The sequence below is a fragment of the Phascolarctos cinereus genome, unplaced genomic scaffold, assembly GCF_003287225.1.
Source record: "Phascolarctos cinereus isolate Bilbo 61053 unplaced genomic scaffold, phaCin_HiC Scaffold_1;HRSCAF=81, whole genome shotgun sequence".
Lineage (NCBI taxonomy): Eukaryota > Metazoa > Chordata > Mammalia > Diprotodontia > Phascolarctidae > Phascolarctos > Phascolarctos cinereus.
The window spans coordinates 263,314,363-263,330,070 of NW_027555514.1; the positions used below are offsets into that span (position 1 = coordinate 263,314,363).

Consider the following 15,708-nt stretch of genomic DNA (forward strand, 5'->3'; position numbering starts at 1 on the left):
AGTTCTTCATCATTCAGTATTGCTGTTACTGTATATTGTGTTCTCCAGGTTCTGCTCATTTCACTCTGCATCAGTTCATAGAAGTCTTCCCAGGTTTTTCTGAAACCGTCCTGCTCATCATTTCTTATAACACAGTAGTATCCCATAACAACCATATACCACAACTTGTTCAGCCATTTCCTAGTTGATGGACATCCCCTCATTTTCTACTTCTTTGCCATCACAAAAAGAGGTACTATAAATATTTTTGTTCATGTAGGTCCTTTTCCTTTTTCTTTGATCTCTTTGGGATACAGACCTAGTAAGTGATGTCACTGGTCAAAGGGTATGCACAGTTTATACCCTTTGGGCATAGTTCTTAATTCCTCTCCAGGATGATCGCATCAGTTCACAACTCCACCAACAATGCATTAGTGTCCCATTTTTTCCGCATCTCCTCCAAAATTTGTCATTTTCATTTTCTGTTATATTAGCCAATCTGATAGGTGTGAGCTGGTACCTCAGAGTTAGACTACATTTTAAGAAGTACATTACCACCACGATGGAGAATGTCGAGGAGGGCCACCAGCATGATAACTGGTATAAAGATCAAGTGAAGGAACTGGGGACGTTTAGCCTTGGTGAAGACATTGATGATGTTTGAAAGACTGTCATGTACAAGAGGTATTAGATTTTTTTCCTATCTATCTTTGAGCATAGCTAGGGACAATGGACCAAAAGTGAACAAGAGGCAGACTTAGACTTGATACAAAGAGAACTAGAGCTGTCCAAAAGCAGTGGCTGCCTTGAGAGGCCGTGAGTTCTCCAGAATAGGAGGTCTTCAAGTGAAGGCTGGCTACCCACTTGTTGGGGACGTTATAGAGAGAATTCCTATGCACGTTATTCTCTTAAATATGTCCCAATTACAATTTAATCTTGTTTAGTCATACGGAGAGAGCCATGTTTTTTGACATCTCTGGTCTACACAGCCTCTGAGGCCCCTTCCAGCTCAGTGATTCTGAGGGCTTGATAAACCCATTGGCTATCTGGAGAAAGCTCTGGGAGCTCCTAACTCTGGGTCTTGCAAGTCTGGAAACCCCCTCCCATCCCTAGCCACTGTGATCCCAGCTTCATTTTCCCAGTGACATCCATGTACCCATTCAGTTGTCTTCCATGGGCTTTAGAGTCTAATGCATTCTCCTATGCTACATAGCTCAAGGATTGTGAATCATTTTGGTGTACGATTTTGGGACCTCCTCACCTCACCGTTTTGTAGGTCTTCACCAGGTGAAGGGAATTTATCTTAACCCTGACCTTTCTATTCTTACCTTTCTCTTCTGCCTTTTTCTAAGTCAGGGAAGATTTCAATTCATAGATTTAGAGGTGGATAGACCTTAAAGGTCATCTGATCCAATTGTCTCATTTTACAGAGAAGGAAAGCGCTGCCCACAGATGTGGTCACATGGTCACTAAGTGGCAGAGCTTGTATTTGAAGTCAAGTCCTCTGCATCCAAACCTAATCCACTTAACCCAGTCTCTCTTCTCTTTTCCATTCTGAAGAACCACTCAGAACCCAACCCCTAGCCCCATTAGGAAGGACTGAGAAAAGTTGATGTTACCTCCAAATGTGATCTCTCTCAACTCAGGGGCCCAGAAATAGGAGGTTTACCTTTGGGATGCACATGATGGAATGTTGTCCTGCTTAGGGCTAGTTCTTTTTTTCCCCCCTTTTCTGGAAACAGGGTTAAGTGACTTGCCCAAGGTCACAGAACTAGTAAGTATCTGAGGCCAGATTTGAATTCAGGTCCTCCTGACTCCATGACAGGTGCTCTCTCTACTGCACCACCTAGCTGCCCCTTTAGGGCTATTTATTTTCTTTTGTAGTTATTTATTTGTTTGTTCATTTATTTTTTGTTTTCAACATTCACTTTCATAGGATTTTGAATTCTAAATTTTTCCCCCTTCCTGCCCCTTCCCGAAGATGGCATGCGATCTGATATAGGCTAAACATATTTCCACATTAGTCATGTTGTAAAGAAGAATCAGAACCAAAGGGGAAAAAGCATGAGAAAGGAAAAAAAAAAGAGAGAGAAAACAATATGCTTCCATATGCATTCAGACTCCATAGTTCTTTCTCTGGATGTGGGTAGCATTTTCCATCTTTAGTCCTTTGGAATTGTCTTAGATAGTTGCATTGCTTAGAGGAGCTAAGTCTCCCAAAGTTGGTCATCACGCAGTGTTGCTGTTTAGGGCTATTTCTAATCCTAACTTTCCTTCTGATTTTAAGTCATGCCTCTATGACCCTGTAGCAGCCAGTGAACGGTATCAGAACAAACCATTAATTGGTTTGCCTAACAACCAGTTGGACTAATTTTTTCATGGAATCAGGTGGTGGGTGGTTTGGATGTCATGGAGACACAGGCTGAGTGGTCTGAGTAAGTAAATATGTAAGCTCAGCAGGTGATGGGAAATAGGGTTCATTAGGACCTGGATTGTAAATCACATAAATGCCTTCCTCCACAGACTGGGGCCATCACTTTTCCTAAAAGCCTTTCTGACCGTAACAAAGTATAAACAGATTTGACCTCAGAAGAACCAGTTGTCTTTAGGAAATACAGAGAATGAGTTGAACTAGATTAGAACAATTTTATCAAGCCTAGAAATGAATGACTTTGTTTTAGCCGTGTTGTAGACATTGCTCCCTTCTAGGAAATCCTGGGCTCACGCTTCATATCCTATCTAGCCATCCACCCAGGCCATCTCACCACTTGCCTGGCTGCCGTGGATGTACCTGGCCTTGTGGTATCACAGCTTTAAAGTGGGAAGGGACCTCTGAGGCCAGCCCCATGGTGTTTGACAGAGGAGGAGACTGAGTCCCAGGGAGGTCGTGCCTTTCCCAGGGCCACACGGGCAGGAGATGACAGGAGCTGAGATTTTGCTTAGTTTTGACCCTAGGTCTTCTGATTCCAATTCCACCGTAATCTACTGTCCATCTCATTGCTTTTGGAAAGGGATTGACTCCCCATGTAGACTCCACTCTGCATCCCTGTGACTCCTCCCATCAAACCCCCTTCCCTGGCCACCATCCTCACCATGTGTCATCTGCCCCTAACACGAGCTCACCGAGGGCAGGAACCGTCTTTGTATCGCTACTGTACAGCATGCCTCTTGGCATGTAGTCAGTGCTTAATAAATGCTCTTTGTTCATTTGTAGAGAGGATTTGGCAAACTGCCCAGCCCAACCTCTTCACTTTACAGAGCAAGGGCCGGAGGCCTAGAGAAGAGCCTTAGAACATGAACTCATTTAAGATCACACAGGAACTCAAGTTTCCTAATAGCCGATCTTCCTTTTTAGTTAGTGTATTTTGATCAACTAAAGTCTATTTTCTTCTCTTCCTCTCCCATTAGAAAAAGAAAACCCTTGTAACAAATATGCATAGTCAAGCAAGCCGAGTTTCCACGTTGTTGTTGAGTTATCTCCAGTCGTGTCCAACTCTTTGTGGCCCCTTTTGGGGTTTTCTGGGCAAAGATCCTGGCGTGGTTGGCCATTTCTTTCTCCAGCTCATTTTACAGATGAGGAAACTGAGGCAAACAGGGTGAAGTGACTTGCCCAGGGTCACCTAGCTAGGAAGTGTCTAAGATCATATCTGAACTCAGGTCTTCCTGACTCCAGGCCTGTGTACCACTTAGCTGCCCAGTTTCCACACTGGCCAGTTCAAAAACTTCATTCTTCATCCTGAACATCAGTTCTCTGCCAGAAGGTGATAGTGTGTTTCATCCTCAATCCTTTGGACTTCTGCTTGGTCACTGACACAGTCTTTCCTAACCTGCTTGCTGCACCCCCGTCCCTCTGTTGCTAAAATCGGTACAGCTGAGCTGTTCACTGCTATATCCAGAGGTTAGGAGATGAAAAAAATAAAGAAAACATTATTCCCAGGAATTAAAATATCCCGGGAGTTGGGAGCAGGAATGTGGGGTAGGGTGGAGGGTGGGAATACAGACCTTGGGTATAATAAGACTGCCAGGTCTCACACGGGCAGTAGTTTGTCATGCGGTCCTTTCTACCTGGCTGCCCCCATGTTCTAGCTACCTGGGGCTTGTGACGTCTATGAACACATCCATTACCGGGCTGGCAGTGTGTGAAATCTGTACTCGTGCAGACTGTAATGCAGTTACAGGCTCAGGTGACTTGCGTGGTCCACTACTGCCCTCCCTGGGCCAAGGCCTCGGTGAGTGGGCCAGGAGGTGGGAAGGAGCTGACATCAGAGGAATTCAGACAAGTTCCGAGAAAGCAGATATGCAGATCAGTGCTGTGCCATTTTTGATTTTAAAACTTCAACCAAGTCCATTTCTAGGTGGACTACAGCAATGGGGAGGCTTCCACGAGGGAAAATGTATTGTAATGGTTCTGCACCCAGGTGCACCAAAGTTTTTCAGGCATTCTTTCTATCTGCTGCACTTAGCTCAGGTGGCATAGTAGATGGCTGGGCATAGAATCAGGAAGACCTGAGTTCAAATCCAATCTCGTATACTTACTAGCTGTGTGACCCTGTACAAATCACCTCACCTATTTGCCTCAGTTTCCTCATTTGTAAAAATGAAGCTAATAACAGCACCTTCTTCTTGGGGTTGTTGGTGAGAATCAAATGAGATGATATTTGTGAAGCTCTTAGCACAGTGCCTGGCACACAGTAGGTGCTCTATGTTAAATAGATATTAGCATATCATATATGCTAAATGTTAGTTATTATTCTGCAGACCCTTATAAATGCTTTTTGACTTGACCAAGTTCACAAATCTTGCAGCCAGCATGGGAACAGCAGCAGAAAGGTGGAAGATTATTAGGGCAAAATACTGTGTGTGTATGTGTGTATGTGTGCATATTTGTATATGTGTGTATATACATATGCATTTTACATATATATATATACACACATGCATTTTATTATATATAGTCAGGTTGTGTCACTTTTAGAGTTATTGATGAATTGTTCAATTAAAAAATGTAGCTACAAGCATTTGCTAAGTGCCTACTGTGTGCTAGCTATTGTGCTAAGTACCAGACATACAAAGATAAAGTAAAATAGTCCCTGCCCTCAAGGAACTTCCATTTTCCTAGGAGAGAGTCCAGTCCTGGGAGGGAAGCAAGGAAATGAAGAGGATAGTATTTCTAGAAATAACTGCCAATGTATAACCTATATCAAATTGCTTACTGTCTCGGGAAGAGTGGAAGAGAAGGAGAGAGAGAGAGAGAGAGAGAATTTGGAACTCAATTTTTTTTTAAATGTTAAAAATTGTCTTTGATTTGAAAAAAGAACGTTAAATTGTTTTTATTTGTAATTGGGAAAAAATAAAATGTAAAATATTAAATTTTAAAATTGTCTTTCCATGTAACTGGGGATAAAGTAATATATTTTAAAAAAGAAATAACTGTTAGATAACAGCAAAAGAGATCAGTAAAACATTTACAAATGTTTATGAGAGAAAGACTTGAAGTTGCTCAGGGATAAGAGCTGTATTTTCCAAATACAGTCTGTACGTAGGCTAGCGCAAATCATTGGCTATTCTGGGTACTCAGGAAGTGATGCTTTTAGCTTGAGAAATAAACAACTACTAAACTTTGTTACAGCTGGTGGAAATCAGTTTTTTAAAAAAAAATACTTGCCCAACAAAACCTAGCTACTTTTCTCCAAAAGAGAGAAACAAAATTCTTTTTTGGCACAGTCAACTTTCCAAGATAACCCCATTTGTCCTTGCAAAGTCAGCCCTGACTCAGCCTTTCCATTCTCTCTTGCCATTGACTTTGCTGATCTGCTGTACCCAGTGAGTCATAGAACCCCAGCCTTGGAAGGGACTTTGGTGGTCATGGACCCAACCTAGTTTGTCTGCTGTACTGCACTATTGTAATTGATTTGGCCAGTCTCTGCTTGAGGAATTCGCCTACAAGGAACTCCTAATGCCCGTCTAGTCCATCCCTTACACCCCCATTTCGTAGAGGAAGAAACCAAAGCCAAGAAAAATGAAGTGACTTGAGTAAGATCATTCACCAAGGTCATATGCCCATTTTTCTCTTTGTAAGCTGTGTTAGGAATTTTTTCATAGTGTAGAGCTGGAAACTGTCTCCTTGTTAACTTTTACCCTACTGCATCTACTTCAGCCTTCTGGGGCCAAGCAGAACCCCCCATCTCATCCCTCTTTCCCATTAAAACAAAAAAAAATCAAAAACAGAAAACCCAACCTTTGATAGACTTGAAGAAGGATATTGAACAATACCTCTACCCCCCACCCCAAGTCTTCTTCTCTGAGTCTGTCAGGTCCCAGATAAAACCCCACCTTCTACAGGAAGCCTTTCATAATCCCTCTTAATTCTCATGCCTTCCTTCTGTTAATTACTTCTTTTTTACCCCATCCATAGCTTTTTTTTTTGTACATATTTTTGCTTGTTATCTGTCACATTAGACTGTGAGCTCCTCGATCGACAGCAGGGACTGTCTCTTGCCTCTCTTTGGATCCCCAGTGCTTAGCGTAGTGCCTGGCACCTAGTGGGTGCTTAATAAATGCTTATTGACTGACTGTCAAGGTTAAAATAATCTCAGTTCTTTCCACTGTTTTTTTTATTCTTTTTTTATTTTCCCCATTAAAAACATTTTTGACAAATATCAGCTAGTAAAATGCCATCATATCTGTGCATACATATGCATTCAGCCAAATGGCATTCCTATAAGAGGAATTAATGATAGAATTGCAAATTCAACCCATATGTTGAAATTAGAAGAAATTAGAGAGGAGTAGCCATTTCATGACTGATGGAACTATTTTACAGAAGTATGAAATGTTCATTGCCATAGGTTATGCTAGAGATCAATAGACAGAGGTCTAGACTCCACTTGGGAGCTCTAGTCACTTCGGGTAGATATTGCACCATCTTGGTGGCCCTCCTGTGGGTGTATTTGTGCATTTTCTCTCCATATTGGAAAGAAATCACAAAACCTCTCCAGTTTCCCCTCATCGTAAGCTAGTAAATTAGTGGTCATGCCTTCAAATTCCTTCCTCTCTTTTGTTTGGGTACTGCTTCTCCTACTTCCTTTACTCAGAGTCTGCTCACTCATCACCAGCTCTCCACATTTGACTCATCCTTCCTCTCCTTTCACTGGTAGAGATGCTTTGAAGAGAAAGTTGGCAGGCTTCATTCTTTGTCCACTTTTGTCTTATTTGATAATGGCGGAGACTGATTTAGTGGGCATGGCTCAGGGTTTGACATCAAAGTCATCTGATCTCAGGCAGCTCCATTGTAGTATAGTGGAAAGCACAGTGACTGGAGTCAGAGGACCTGCCTCTGACATTTGTTATCTGAGTGAATTTGGGCATATCCCTTAACCTATCTGCTAAGTCACTGGTTTTCCAACTTTATGATCTTGGGATCCCTTTTATTATTTACACTTTTATTATTGAGGACATTCCCTAAAAAAGCTTTTGCTTAAGCAGGCTATATTTATTGATATTTACCATATTCAAAATTAAAGCATCTAAGTTTCTTCTGAAAATGGGTTTTGACTTCTTGGACTTCCTCAAAGGATCAGCTCCCTGAACCCCACTTTGAGAATCATTGCACAAAGACATAAGCAGGTTGCAATTCAAGTTGGTAGAAGTTTTCACACCAGGAGTTCCTATACTGCTGAAATCATAGCCTTTCTTCTTGTTGTATGTTCTTATTTTAAAAATCTCTCATGAACTGATTAACTCAGAGCGCAGATTGAAGCATACTTTTTTCACTTTGTTTTACTTGCTTTCCCCCACACTGCGTTGCTAATATTGACATAATTCTTGGTAATACTTCACATGTATAATTGATATCATGAATTGCTTGCCTTTTCAGTGGCTAGGGTTAAGGATTGAGGGAGGGAAATCTCAACATTTTTAAAAATGTTAAAATATATTGAAAAGCAGAAAGAAAGAGAGAAAGGAAGGAAGGAAGGAAGGAAGGAAGGAAGGAAGGAAGGAAGGAAGGAAGGAAGGAAGGAAGGAAGGAAGGAAGGAAGGAAGGAAGGAAAGAAGGAAAGAAAGAGAGGAAAGATGAAAGTGAGAGTAAGTAAGTAAGAAAGAAAAAAGGAGGGAAGGAAGAAAAAAGGAAGAGAGAAAGAAAGAAAAGGAGGAAGGTAGGAAGGAAGGAAGGAAGGAAGGAAGGAAGGAAGGAAGGAAGGAAGGAAGGAAGGAAGGAAGAATAAAAAGAGAGAGAATTATCTCATCACCCACCAAGATGGTCTACTTTTTTATCTGCATACTTTGAAGTGCCAGTATTTGAGGGTGGTAGTTTTACATAAAACACAGTTCTCCACAAACCAGATCATGCAGAGGCTGTAAAATGTGCTGTGTGCCTTCTATCTAGTTTCCAATTTGCTTTCCATTCTCTTCAGCCTTGAAGAAAGCTTTCTCCCTTTTACTGTTAGGCTCTTCCTCCCCTAAACAGCCTTTCTCTCTGTTGTGGTTAACGACCTCTGCTGAAGCTTCTCAGAGGAGTCACTGAGGGTGCTTTAACTGCCAAGCGAGCCAGGTGTCTCCTGCTGTCAATCCATCCCTACTGTTTTCACATTGGCTTTGATTTCACCACCTATTGCATCTGGGCTTTAAGGATTTTTAGCGTTTTTTGGCCCAGTGGTGTCAAAGTCAAAAAGTGGGGAAGGGAAGGGGCACACTGATCTGTGTGCACATGGGTGGCTCATTGACTTAGTTTTAAAATGAGGTATTAGCTATGTTTTGTTGTATTTTTACTGATTTTGTTCACTATTTCTCACTGACGTTTTAATCAGATTCGGGCCTGGGCCCCATGTTTGATACACTCTGGACACTTCTCAACTGGTTTAACCTTCCCCTCTGGCCCTTCTCTCCAACCAGTTGATGCCATGTTACTTCTCACTACAGGGGTATGCCATCATCTCAAAGTGCTTTGACCGTATCACCAATTCAGTGAACTTACCAAGTTGTTTGGTTTCTGGTTTGTTTTTTCCTTCCAGGTCCCTGAATATTGTACGGAAACACAGTGCAACTTTTTGGCTCCCAATTTAAAGGCTTCAAAAGGCCGTCCAAATGTTAATGTGAAAATGAAAGTACAGGATGTTCTCCTAGACTGCAAAACTCTGCAGTATCTCGATGACCCCCGATTTATCGGCTATCGCGTAGACTTTTTGGGGGTTCAAGAATTGGAAGTAAAAATCCAAGTAAGCTTGTTTTGTGTGCAGGTGGGGAACAGACACTTCGTATGAATTAGGCTGTTGTTTTTATGTGTTTTGTCTTCCATGCATCACGAGGTCATAAATTTGGAGCTGGAAGGAAGCTCAAAGGCCATCCAGTCCAACACCCTCATCGTACAGATTGGGAAACTGAGGCCTAAAGGGGTGAAGTCTAGAACTGGAAGGGCACTCAAAGGCCATTCAGTCCAACACATTCATTGTACAAATTGGGAAAGTGAGGCTCAGGAATATTAAGCGTTCTGCCTAAGGTCACACAGGTATTAAAGGTCAGACACAGGATGTGAACCCAAATCCTCTGCCTCCGAAGCTGGGAAAATTTCCACACCACCACACTGCCTTCTTAATCACAGTAAGTAACAGAGCTGGAATCAATTTTTTTTTCTTGTTTTCCTATTTTTCCTGGCAGAAAGAAAATGACAACTTCAACATTTCCAAGCAAGACATTGAGATGACTCTTTTCTATGGCGAAAATGATCAGAGAAACTGCAGCTTTGAAAATATTACCAGGGGTCAAGATCTCACCACCATCCTTTGCAAATTTATAATGCCAGTTGACAATAACGTCTTTGCATCACCTAAGAAAGTCCTGGTAAGTCAGCATGACACGCTCGTTTGACTTATGCCCCCTCTTTTCCCTTCTCCCCATCAAGACTGCCAAGTCTGGTGGGTGAAAAGCCAAATTGGCATCCTACATGGATCCTAGGATCATTATTTGAGGGTTGGAAGGGATCATGGAAATCAGCTAGTTCAATGTCATCATTTTGCAGATGAGGAAACTGAGTCCCAGAAAGAGGAAGTGACTTGAAGGTTTTTAGATTTTCCCTTTAAATATAGAATATTTTTTAAAAAGCCTCTGCAAACCCATGCAGCTGCCAGATTCCCCTCACATGAGCCTGTTAAAGTATCAAATTCTGAGCTCGCCATTATATACAAAACTAATGAGCTTTGATGGCTTTTGTTCTCCCTATACATTTGTATCTTGGTGTCTGGGAACAAAAGCTGTATCCAGACATTGCAGACTCTCCCAAACTTGGCAAGAGTAGTCCTTGGACAAAGCAAAAGGGATGTGTTTCCAGGACACCTTGAGTCGAATATTGTTCAGATCGATGGTTTCCTTTAGCTGCTGTGATCAGAATTGCTTTGGATTTTGCTTGCTTGTCTTTTCCAAGACATCCTTCAATACTATTTTGGGGTTTTATATGAAAATGAGGCAAGATGCAGGAAAGAAGCCTGCAAATTATCACAGACTTACCAGAATTTCCTATCACAGGGAGCTTAGCCCTGGTCAGTAGTTGTCAAAAAGTTTTTTTAAGTGATTTGAGATCATTGGATTAAATGCTGGTATCAGCCCCAAAGGAAGCTCAAGCAATCAATCAGCAAACATTCATTGAGCACCAGGTACAGTGCTGGGTTTGAGGGGTAAAAAGATAAGAGTCTCTCTGGGGGGAGATGGCACATATTTATAAAAGTGTGTACAAAACACAGAAGCTTATCAAAGCTTGAGGCTGCACTAAGACTTTTGGAATATCTCGTGTAAGATCATTTTGGGGAGAAGCCACTAGTTGTTAGAGGGACCAAGAAATGCTTCATGTATAAGGATGCATTTGAGCTGAGCTTTAAAGGAAACTCAAGGTTCTTAGAGACAGAGATGAGAAGGGAATGCACTCTAGGCATAGCGGACAGCCAGTGGAAAGTTGTGGAGATGAGAGATGGACTGCCATGTATGAAAAAATGTAAGAAGTCCAGTCTTACTACCCTGTGAGATCCATTAAGGGGAGTAATAACTAATAAGCCTATAAAGGAGGTTAGGACCAGTTTGTTAAGGGTTATAAATGCCATTTTTATTCTAATGAGATAAATTAGAGGAAATGAGATCATCTATTTGTAATTTGATATAGCACAATGCTATAAATGACTTAGCATAATGCCCAACGCGTCATAGGCATTGATAAATACTTATTCCCTTCCATTTACTCTTTCCCTTCTTAGAGCTAAGAGTGTGCTACTGTAGTTGGAGGTGGAGGGCTGGCAATAGCAATGAGTTTTTTAAGAGTACTAGGAATGAGAACTTATATGTTTTATTCTCATGTAAGCCAATGGAAAAATCAGGCTCATTTTTTATGGGGTTTCACTTTATAAATTCTACCTTGTAGAATCAGGATTTTAGAGCTGGAGGGGACTTTGAAGTTCACCTAGCCCATCTCTTCATTGAACCCTTGTTTAAGGCCAATGGAGGATCTAGAACTAGATCTTAGGATCCTGACCTCCCATTCGTCATTGGTATATTAAAGGCTGCCTATGATGTCATAGTCCATGAACATAAATATGGTACTCACCTCTTCCTAGGCTAATGTCATCTTTTGTTGTATTAGGTCAAATTGGGAAACTTGGAACTCTATGTTGAACAGGAGTCTGTCCCGTCTACTTGGTATTTTCTCATCGTCCTTCCAGTTCTCTTGGTAACTGTCATTTTTGGTAAGTGACAACTTTATTTATTGAAAGAAATTCTGGAATTCTCTCCCTCCTGAGCTCTTCCCCCAGAGTTCCCAGGCTTCTTTCAAGTCTCAGTTAAAATGCTATCTTACAAGATGCCTTTCCTGATCCCCTTTCATGCCAGTTCCTTTCCCTATGTTGTTTCTCTCCAGTTTATCTTGTATGTATCTTGTACTACATAATTGTTTGCAAAAAAGAAAGAAAGGAAGAAATGCTGGGCTGTGTGTGTGTGTGTGTGTGTGTGTAAAACCCATTGTAGATATAAAAATATATTTTTTTTGTTCTCTGTTTTATTACTAAAGTGTTGATCAGGTTGTAGGAATAGCCTTTTCTTTAGGGTTCTCTGAAGAAAGTGAATAGATTATAGAGAGGGACTAGACATGTAATTTTGTTGATATGGAGAACTCCCAGATAATAGGCCAAGTGTTCCAGTAAAGAGAGCATGGGCTCTGTAGTCCGGGAACCTGGATTCAGATCCTGCCTCCATCAATTACTATCCGTATGACCTTGCCCAAGTCATTATTTCTCCAGACTTCAGTTTCCTCATTTATAAAATGATAGTTTTGGGCTCAGTGACCTCTGTGGTCCCTCCCAGCTCTAAAGCTATGATCCTATGATCACCAATTTAAAAACATTTGCAAATAAAAACAGATAGACCAGTGTCTTGTGAACATTTTCTAAAAATGTTTCATAGCTAAAAAAAACCAAAACAGAGTTATGAAGACTGTTGCTCAGGATTTGGGGAGGGGACATTTTTTTAAATTGCCTTCTTGTGCTTGAACTTTCCAGGAATTTATCTTGATACATCTCCTATTTAACCAACACTGATTGTTTGATGGAGCCATGATTTTATTGGGTTTGATCATGATATCAGTCAATGTCTCTCAATCTCCCACGTTTCTCCCTTCTGTGTGCTTTTTGTCTATGTCTTTCTCTAAATCCTTCAGAGATTATCTACCCAGTATATGCAGGGCCTGCCAGGGGCTTTTCTGGCATAATCTTCAAGAACCCATGGTCCTCTCCTTCAGAGGACAGTAACATGGTAGAGTGGGCCTGCAGCTTGGGTCTGTCACTTACTACCTATATAACTTTGAACAAGCCACTTTCAGTGGCCCTGTCTATAAGATAGAAAGATTGGATTCAATGTTTTCTAAGGTCCCTTCCACTTCAGAGTATTTGATCCTCTGACTTTAATGGAGAGCATTTATTTATTATCTAGAAGAGGATGTGTCTGTTTCCTCTTGCCTTCCATTGAAAGAGACATCTACTCCCTGTCAATTTCATGTCTCACTTCTCATTCCGATCCAGTCCAACAAATATTGATAAAGCATCTGTTTTGTGCAAGGTATGGGGATAGGTGCTTAGACAGGCACAGCCACAACCACAAAAAGGAGAATCATAGAATTTAGGGGCAGAGGGATCACACATCTCTAACCGGAAGCCATGCAGTCCAAATTCCTCATTTTAGAGAAACTGAGGCCTGGAGAGATGAGGTAACTTTGCCAAGATCACACATAGATAGGCTGGGATTTGAACTAAGGACTTCAACTTGAAACCCAGCACTCTCTCCACAGCTTGGACTCCAGGGTCACCTAAGTGGACTTCCTGCTTTTGTAGACAAATCCCAGAGTGGTCATGGTGTGACTTGCCCAGGTCAGACACATAATGATCAGGGGAGCCAAGATTTCATTAATAAATTAAGCATTTCTTAATGATTAAGAGTGTGAGCATTTCCTTACATTCTGAGCACTTAAAACAGGTAGCTGTGCTAGGTGGGCCCCAGTTCACACTTTCAGGTGGATGTTATTAATTTCTTCACTCTTGCCCAGGTTTCGGACAAACTGGGATAAATGTGCCTCCACTGATACAGATAGTAACATGCCCACACTTCCTCAACCTGTATGATTCCTGTCCATGGAATTAATGCATTTCTTTCCAGGCCATCATCCATATCTCTTCTAGACTAAATCACCTGAGTCCATTTTGTGTGGGGTTTAAAACACCTGCCCTGCCTATCTCCTAGGGAGGTTGTTAGCATGGAAAGAGATAATGGATGTGTGAAAGTGTTGAAGAAACTATAAGCCATGTGTTTTAATGCTTGGTTGGGTCTATGATCGCCTTGGTATAGGTATTTCCTTCTCCAGTACATTCATTCAACAAATATGTCTGCAGAGCACTATGGATGGATGGCAGTGCCTTCCCATCCTGTCTGACTCTTGTTGCTATTCAGTATCTCCTCCATCAAGGGACCCACCTGGTGTGTTTACAGGCCTCCTCCCAAGTTGTAGATACCAGGGATTATTATTATTTCCTTACAAAAATTTATCTTTGGCTCTCTCCAAGTTTTCCATATCCCTTATCTACATGGCATCTAAAGCCTGGAACAGTATTCTAACTGAAAGTAGATCAATGTTGGAATAAGTAGAATTAACTCTTGAATGCTCAATTCAATTAACGATCAATCAGTCAATGAAATCACCAAGCATTTATTAAGAGCTTTCTATATGTCAGGCACTGTGCTAAACTTGGGTGATACCAAGAAAAAGCAAGAACAGTCCCTGCCCTCAAAGAGCTTATATTCTAGTTCCATAATTCCATTTTTATTACAAATTCTTTCTTTTCCTTTTTTCTTTTGCTCCTTTCTTTTCTTTCCTTCTCTCTCCTTTCTTTCCTTCTTTCTCCTTCCTTCCTTCTTCTTTCCTTCCTCCTTCCTTCCTTCTTTTCTTCCTTCCTTACTTCCTCCCTTCCTTCCTCCATCCCTCCCTCCGTCCCTCCTTCTCTCCCTCCCTCTCCCTCCCTCTCTCTCTTTCTCTCTCTCTCTCTTTCTTCATTTCTATTGCTAGGCTTCCCTATTTGATGCCAGCTATATTCTAATTCATATCTACTTTGTGATTCATTGTCCTCATCCCCTTCTCTCTCCAACTCATGAATATCTCTTCTTTTCCTGTGTCACATTTATGAAGATTATTTATGTTTCCAAAGTAACCTGTGCAAAGACTGACAATTAATCTTCATCAGGCTTATCTCCATCTGTTTCCCCACTTATCAAGGTCCTTTTAAAAATTTGAATCCCATTCTGGCAACTCTGCATAACTTGTTGCCATCAGGAGATTTAATTAGCCTATTCTTGATTTTAGAGAAGCCACATGATACTATGGAGAGCATGCCAGACTTGGAAAAGGAGGAAGACCTGAGTTCAAATACTCCTTCCGATGTTTACTAGTTATGGCCATAGGCAGGTCACTTAACTTACATGAACATCAGACAACTTTCTATGATTTATTTACTAAGTGATTATTTTGGTATTCTTGAGATAACCAGAAAAATCAAATAAGGACCTAAACTGTTGGGTGGCCTCTTTGTGATCAGCTTACAGGGGGAAATGGACAAGATGTCAAGAGAAATCAAGGAAATGCCTACCGCTTCCCACCCCCAGCACATTGAGTGGGTCCACTTGATGAATGTATGGGAGAATGTAGACAAGAGTCCCAGAGGATGGGCATGCATTGTTGGGTTCTTATATGTTTTGGTGAAGGAAGTTCTCTCAAGGCAGCACTGGGGCATATGGACTGGACTTAGAGTCAAGAAGACCTGGGTTCAAATCCCACCTCAGGCATGCTCCAATTATCACCAATTTCTTCATCTATGAAATGGCTAAATGACCTCTGAATTCCCTTCAAGCTCCAGATCTGTGATCCACTCATCCAAATGCTAAATAGCACCCAGGCTGACCCTGACAAAATTTCACTCAACAGCCCACTCTCATCTCCACTTAGAGCTAGAAGGCACCTTGGAGGTCATCCTGTCCAAACCAACATTTGACAGATGAGGAAACTGAGGCTAGAAGATGACATAACTTGGCCAACATCACACAGATAGTCATAGATCTGGGATTCAGTCTCAGGGCTTCAAGCTTTGAAGTCAGCATTCTTTCCATTCGTTTCGTAAATAGTGAGTTCCAACAACTCCCTCTCTGAGATGACTAGTC

The 15,708-nt window shown here is 41.4% G+C and overlaps 1 protein-coding gene across 2 annotated transcripts in view; it reads left to right on the top strand.

The window, feature by feature from the left end:
* PLXNC1 (plexin C1) overlaps positions 1–15,708 on the top strand; it is a 229,315-nt gene that overhangs the window by 118,697 nt on the left and 94,910 nt on the right. For both annotated transcript variants that reach the window (XM_021006436.2, XM_021006435.2), the window contains exons 13-15: positions 8,991–9,194; positions 9,634–9,816; positions 11,600–11,702. In XM_021006436.2, coding sequence (XP_020862095.1) covers positions 8,991–9,194; positions 9,634–9,816; positions 11,600–11,702 — 490 coding nt within the window. The remainder of the gene's footprint in view (positions 1–8,990; positions 9,195–9,633; positions 9,817–11,599; positions 11,703–15,708) is intronic.